This window comes from Acanthisitta chloris, unplaced genomic scaffold (assembly GCF_000695815.1).
Source record: "Acanthisitta chloris isolate BGI_N310 unplaced genomic scaffold, ASM69581v1 scaffold302, whole genome shotgun sequence".
Classification (NCBI taxonomy): domain Eukaryota; kingdom Metazoa; phylum Chordata; class Aves; order Passeriformes; family Acanthisittidae; genus Acanthisitta; species Acanthisitta chloris.
In genome coordinates, this window is record NW_008661941.1 from 93,578 (window position 1) to 101,581 (window position 8,004).

An 8,004-nucleotide genomic window follows, 5' to 3' on the forward strand; every position below is an offset into this window, starting at 1 on the left:
TTCAAGTATTATTCAACATATTCAATATACATATATATAAGGACACATTATCCTCATTTCACTACAAGACAAGCACATCCAGAGTGAATTTGTAGATCGCCATCATCTTGGCTTTGATTACTGAAACTTCTCTTTTCCTTTAGGTCAACTGTAAATATACATCTACTCATCATAATTACATGTGAGAATCATTGAATTCCCCCTCGTGATTTATTTACATAATCATAAAAAATTAATAGCCTGAATTTGCATACTGACATTTGAAGGCCCATCTGTAGCTATGAGTGTCCCAGCACTAGTTTTGGATAATACCATTGCCTATTGCTAAGTAGCTATTGAAAGCAGCATACTCATCTTTTCATTCCCTTTTTTAGAACAAATGCTGCCTAGAAAACCCTGGTTTATGGCTTACTCCTTATTTTATTATTTGGATTGTAGTTTATTTCCTTCAGGAGCAGTTCACAGTCAGACAAAGCTTCTGCTGGCAAATACTTCACTATCTGCTCAAGAGTCTTTTGGTATGCTATCTTCTCCTGTTCCAGGGACTGAATTAGAGTCTTCATTTTGTTCTCTCGAGTCAAAATAGTCTCCAGGTTGGCTTCCAGACTCTGAATTTTAGCATGAGCAACCTGTAAACAATAACATTATCTTGATAAATGGACATATTCTGAATAACATTTTTTATATATATTATGATATGGTTATCTGTTAAGGAAAGAATTACATACCTGTTTCAAAAAGACATCTGTGTAGGCAGACAATACAAGGAATGCCTACAGAAAATCTCCTTACAGTGACCAGATTTCTGAAAGCTTTACAGAGGGAAGGAGACATGCAAGTTGCAGCAATCAAGAGGCAGTTGACAGTAAAAAGGAACAGGAGATGCAAAGAGAAAAAGCTGCTGAAGTAGCACTGGTAGAGATGAGCTATCTGTCAGTGATGGAGCAAAGGAAATACTATGCAATAAAGTAAATTAGCAGGATGGAGAGGTTAGAGGGAAACCTCAACATTTAGAAGTAGACAATGTTCCCTATTCTCCAATAAAACACCAACAGCTTCCTCTGACTAGTCAACAGAAACCCTGAACCTCAGCAGTAGCAAAAGCCTGTGAGAAGTGGGGGAATTCTGACTGTTCCTAGGAAAGGGCCCAAGCAGAGGAATAAATAAGCTATATGAACAAAAAGATGAGGAGATTAAGGAACTGAGAAAGACGCATTAAGACAATGTTCCCTATTCTCCAATAAAACACCAACAGCTTCCTCTGACTAGTCAACAGAAACCCTGAACCTCAGCAGTAGCAAAAGCCTGTGAGAAGTGGGGGAATTCTGACTGTTCCTAGGAAAGGGCCCAAGCAGAGGAATAAATAAGCTATATGAACAAAAAGATGAGGAGATTAAGGAACTGAGAAAGACGCATTACAGTATGGCCCTCTGAAAGAACAGAAGAGCTTCGACAGAGCCTTTCAAATCAGTTACTCATAATTATTATATGCCTTTGGTGCATTTTCAGAACAGAGGTAAAAGCCCAGGCTGCAGTGAATAAATAAATAAAGATAATAACAGTAAAAAGCACAAATGATTCCCATTTTCAATGTCAAAAGAACACAGCACAGAACCCTCAGCCCATAAACACAAAAATAAATGAGGACATGATCTTTCGGTCTTTCCTTTTTTCCCTCCTTCTATCTTCAGGTTTCAGGAGCTGAAAGTGCTCTCTGAGCTCTTCCCAATGCTTGTTCAAATTAACAAATTTAACAAGAAATAGCCTAGTGATGAAAAAATAAGCAGTCTTTCAAGAAAATGAGAGACAATACATATTGAAACTTGAAACAAGTCTTGGCCAGGCTATGGGACAAAGGGTGAATAGTGAAGGAGGAAGGACGTTTTTAAAGCATAACTTTATTGGGCAAAGCCTGGCGATCATTCAGATGTAGTCAAGCCTGCTAGGAGAGATCACCTTCCAAAAGTAGGACTATGAGTTTCAGCAGAAGGAAACAAAATGATACTGCCTACAAGGGCCTAGAGAAAGCACATCTACTGCACTATGGATTATTTCTTGAAACTTTCCAACAGGGAAGCAGAGATGAAGGAACAAAGAACTTATTTTTCAGTAAGACACATAAATTTTGCCAACAGATTTTACAGGAGATAAGGGTGTTTGGGGAAAAAAAGAAGGAAAAGTCCAAGGAATGACAAAAGAGTTAAAAATATGCCTAACAGATGTAAATCACTGTACTTGTGAGAACTGCTCAGCTGCACAAAGTCTTCCAATTAGGAGACTTCTCACATACATTTAAAAAAAAATACTTTCTCCTCTATTGAATCACAAAAATGACCTCTCCATGAGTTTGTAGTCCTAAGTAATTTACCTGTAGCTTCTCCAACAAATCCATGTTTTGTCTCTTCAGATGATTGTTTGCCCTCTCCAGCTTCTCCAGGGGCTCACCTTCATCACACGGACTCACATTTTCCTGTAGTTCATCCTGAAGAACGTGGTACTCTACTTCATAGGCATGGAGCTGCTTTGAAATATCCATCTCAAACACCTGCCATGAGAGAAAAAACAATCTTACCTAAAATAGGGAGCAATTATTTCACATGAATGTTTGACTAAGAGTCAACTCTGCTTGATTAACATAATGCTTTTTCTGTTCTCTTCAAGAAAGTATTTTAAGGGGAAGTCTACAGTAAGAGCCTTTTAACATCTAGAGTTCTTATTGTAGCCAAAGTAAGTCATAGACTTTAGAATAAACTGGATCATGCCTTTTACACTTATTAAATACCACCTCTTACCACAAGATGTATCTAGAGAAAATTCTTACTTAATCCAAGAATTTTATAATATGACCGAGTCTTATTGACTCTTGCTCAGGAATATTAAGAAGTTCAAGAACAAATGTTTAAATTCAAGTCTCATCAACTTGTGATGGGAGCACAATCACACAATGAGGATCTCTTGACTCCATGTGCTCACTTATAGACTTCTATAAAAACATTCTTCATGGTTACACTTTCCCTGTGCTCTATCTCTGCATGAAGACACACCGTTTTCTTCTTGGGATATTTTGTTGACAAAGCATTTTGAAGACTATGGAACTGAGCCTCTAACAGTGATGGGACCACATTACCCTTATCTGTTTACAATCTAGTCACAGCCTCTCAGCTTCCAAAAATTACCGAATATTTTATACCAGGAATGGAAGGATGTCTACAGTGACATTAATTCTGTTACTTGCTCCAGAGATCACAAACATTCCACCAACAGAAGACACACACAGATCCCATAAAAACCAAATTCTGCATTATTTTCACTGTTCTTCAGGTAGTTCAAATGACGTAAACCTTTAAATTACATATAGTGTTCAAGGTGGGTTAAGTGCCATTATCCTCTATGTACCTACCTGCTCAATTCTTCATCTCTGTTACAGATCTGCATAATGTCTACATTTTTCTTTCATCATCCACTGTAAGAGGATGGTCCCAGGAACTACAACACTCAAGCAACTAAACATCTTCCCCTGCAGCCACCTTAGGTAGAAGCTACAGGATATAGGCATGCTACACAGGAATGCAGATCAGGAAGGTTGCTCAGCATGAGACCACACCACAGGCAAGGAGGCAACCTTACTCTCAGAGCTGAGCTGACCTGTGTATAACCACATTCACCTCTGCTCAGGCAGCATAACCCATTTTTTACTCAATCAGACCTGGCTTTAAACAAAGCCACTTCGACCATACTCACCACAGCATGATTGCTCTGCAGCCTATGCAGACCACAGAACAGTAATTTAATTTCTAATCCAAACAAAAATACCAAAGTACCCTCTCTATCATTGCCAGAATCAGTGAGTTGTGAGGACACATACTGAAGTCCCTGACACAGGTTTAGCATGGCAAGCTTAGTCAATCCAATGAGGAAATGAAGCTTTACACACCTTCTGAAAATAAATTCCTGACTAACAGCATCTGAAACATTCCAGGGTTGAAAAGCCATAGGAATGCAACAGTGCCAACCTGCATATGGACATGGCTGTCCAGAGCTCTTATCTCCAAACTACCATCTGATGGGGGAAAACTGCTCACAGGTTCAGAGTTAAGGTACTAGACTGAGTCTCATTCTCAATCTGCAGCTTCAGTGCAGAGGAAGATGATATAGAGAGAGGATCCAGCCACTGACAGTATTTCTCAAGAAGCTTTTCATAGATCAGCATCAGTAATGCATTGGTTTCTTCCTGGTCTAGCCCTTTGCCACAAAGTTGCAATGATACTGATGAAATAACATGACTCCAGTCCTCCTTGTCCATACTCAAGAAAGGCAGGGATCAGTCCTGGGGAGCTTTTACCTCTGGCACCTGCCAAATCTGATCCCTCCAGGGATAGGGTTGAGGTGGGAAGGGCAAGTTGCACAGGGGCACCCTAAAAGGGATCCACAGGAAGATAGAAGTGACCTCTATAGTAGAACAACAGAAGTTTGCTTATCTTGACTTTAATTCAGATCATGAAAACAGTGCCTCACCAGCCTCCTAAGTTGTATGATTTTAAGTTGGAGGTGTCAGAAAAGTTCCAATGGGGGTACCTGGCCCTGTGCTGCCTGAAGTTCAAATGATCAGGAGGAAAAGTTTCTGTGAGGCTGCTGCTTCTCACCATGGCAAGTTGTGCCTCCCATCACAAACTGTTAGACTGCTCACCCACTAACAGCAAACAACAGCTGGGTTTAGGTTTGGAAAATAGGCCACTTCTACCCTCCTGATGATGAGGGGAAATTTATAAGCAAAGTCATGTTTTCTCAGTAGCTGCGACACAAAAGAACCTTTGTATTAAACCTTGAGGTAGCAACTAAAGTCCTGCTAAAACTGCAGTTAAAAACCCATTGAAATTGGATCACCTCCTATTTGTATACAAATTACCAAGATGACAACTCCTTTGCATTTCAAATCAAAAGGAACATACTGAGAAGACTTTTACATATAGCTTAGGCATCAAAATGGAGGGGGAAAAGTAAAGAGAAAAACATCCTTACCTGAGTAATAATTTTTTCCATTTGAGGCTGAGTCATATCTGGAATAGTGGTTTTAAGAAAATCAACAATGTTCTCAAAACTCTCACAGCCCATTATCGATGTTTCTTGACTGCTAAGTAGGCTCAGTGCTACTTTAAATATGACTTCTGTTCCTTGAAGAAAAATAATGTCTAAAAAAGAAAATCATTAAAATATCTTAAAAATGGGAGCTAGAGTCATTGGATAAATACATGTATTTTCTGGGATTGTTTTTTTTGTAATCAGTCACACTGCAGATGTATTCAGTTCAGAAGTGCCATCTGTCTTATTTCATCATGAGGTTAAAGCATATAAAAGAATTTTCTTTCATCTTACAGATGTGAGAGAGCATTAAAGAAAATATCACATGCCTGTTAGATCTGTGACATTTATCTGCAATAAGCATTTAATCACTGTCTGCTACAGACTGTTAACGAACTGCTAACTGGGTTTAAGTGCATCTGTGACAGAACAGCAATTGGGAAGCAGATCCCAACACAACATACTGATGTTTTACCACTTTCTACAGGCAGAAGTCCTTAAAAATGATCATGTAGATTCCATAACCAATCAATACTATTTTCAAAATTCATAGTAGTGATCTCATTGGCTATAATATAAGCCCCAAACCCTTACTCTGAGGTATAATTATGTGCATGTGAGGGGAAAATCTTGGCTCTGATGGTCAGTAGACACACAGTGTAGAGAAATGGGAATCCTGATGACAGTAACAAAACTCTGCCTTAGTAGCAGTGCTGGACTTGCAGTTACTGAGATGAACACAGCACATAAGCAGTTCAAATAAACCTCCTGAGCTGTTGGCTCCATCATTTTGTTTGGGGCTACACAACTGAACAAACTCAACTTCTGATCCTGATACTGAGAGGTCATCCCTGGCCTAATCCAGTACCACAGGGTAGCATGAGGAACCTGGTGAGGCAGCCATCTCTCTCAAACACAGTTCCTACAAGTCTCCCTTCTCACGTTTATGCTGCACACTCAAACAGCATAAACAGAAGTATGTAATTTGTGAAGGGTAGACATTAGCTGCTTGCTCTGGGGATATAACAATGGCCCATAAGACACTGAAAAAGTAGGAACCCAAAGCATTAGGAAGTCAAACCACATAGTAAGTGTTGAATTTTAAAATAGGCACATGCCTTGCTCAGGTCATTTACAGAGAAATGAACACTGACTCTCCTCTCCTCCCTTCCTCCCTCTTCACCTTTAACAAATTCATTAAAAAAGAAAAGAAAAACCAAAACCAACTCAAAAAAGAAAGAATCACAAAATGCTTGAGTGTCCTGGAATTCAATAATCCCACTGGGAAAGAGATATTCATGTGCTTGGTACAGCATTGAAAAAGAGATATACCAATCATTTGTTCATCCAAACAGAAGCCGGAAAAGGTTTGCTGTAAATGCAAAAAAACTCCATGATGGAGAAATTACTAGGTAAAAAATAAAAAATAAGAAAGTAAACCCCAAACCAACCAAACCAACCTCTCTTCCCCTATCAAACCACCACCCCAAACAAACTGAGAACTCAATATACTCCAGAATAAAACATGAGACAAAGTCAGGTTGAATTTCTTTAAAAAAAACAGAAAGTGCCATATAAAAACAAAAAAAATCAAAGGGAAAAAATCTGATTTAAGAGTAGTACATGACATACATGCCTAGATTCTTGGTGCTTATCTGAGCACAGTGAATTTTACATTAATTAATAAATGTTTAGAAAAAAGCTGCATTAGTAGAGATTTGATTAAGCTGGCAGTTCTTATTGAGGAGGAAAGAAGACAAAACAAGTTACTTGACATACTGATATGGTAAACACTGCAAGGCACACTCAACATTTAAGCTTCTGTACTAGATGTTACCTGAATTGGAACATATAATGAAGAAAAATGTCTATGTGCAATAAGAGGCATACTAAGACTTGGAGACTGTTCAATACATACATGAACACCTGAAACAGCCTTTAAGTTCAAATTTGCTGGATATTTTTTTAGAAACTACTTTAGAATCAGAACTCAGAATCACTTTCTCAAAAACCAATGCATTCTCTTTTTTCAATTTGCAAGTTCAACAAGATGAACTTTTCTATAGATATAAACTGAATAAATTTGAATGAAATACATTTGCAACAATGAATTTTCTGATGTTTACACTTTAGAAAACTCCTGGCTAATAAGAGAAGACATAATTAATTGTTCAGATCTGATGTTTCAAAGAATTACCTTTAGGTTTTCCTAGTTACAAAGGAGCTGGCATCCCACCATGAAAAGCATGGCTACTTGCCACCCACAACAGTCACCCCAAATATCCCCAGTATGTAGAAAACTGCTTCCTGAGAGTTTCAAAACACAACGGACAACATTGTTCTGTTTATTACTGCAGTAGAATAAACTTTCTTACCAAATACTCTGGCTACAAATCCTAATGGAAACTGAGATGCAAACAGTGTCAGAAACCACGGTGCAGCATAAAGACTGGGACTGATTTCATTTTCTTCAAGATGATTATACAGGTCTCTGTGATAATCATGGAGAAGCCTTGAGAGCTGATACATCTGAATCTACAGTGCATGAGAGGATTGAGGGAGAAGGAAGTAAAGAAAGAAAAGTTCAGATTTACTCAAGTTTTCCAAGTCATTCACATTTCACTCAAGGGAAATTAATTCCAGTACAGATGGCACTGTAAAATTATGCTTAATTGCTGCCTGGGGCCTCGGGTGACATCTACTCACATATAAACAACCCACCACTAGTGAATTAAAACCAACACAGCAGTCAACAACAAAGAACATTTTGAACCTGATTATTAATGAAGCATCATTTCAGATTCACAGGCTTAAGGTAAGAAGAGAATATATTGCTCTAACTTTGTCAACAAAACTTTCAGTCCTGCAGCAATGGAAGTAGAGGTACCTCTTCCAAGATGTCAACTTCTCATTTACAGACCTGAA

At 38.4% G+C, this 8,004-nt stretch overlaps 1 protein-coding gene across 1 annotated transcript; it reads right to left on the reverse strand.

The window, feature by feature from the left end:
• Positions 1-307: 307 nt before the first annotated feature.
• LOC103798132 (TBC1 domain family member 4-like) lies at positions 308-7,614 on the reverse strand (the record flags this gene model as incomplete). Its single annotated transcript, XM_009070376.1, has 4 exons — positions 308-629; positions 2,369-2,545; positions 5,020-5,189; positions 7,455-7,614. Coding segments are annotated over 4 exons (735 nt in total), but the record flags the coding sequence as incomplete, so codon positions are not given.
• Positions 7,615-8,004: the final 390 nt, after the last annotated feature.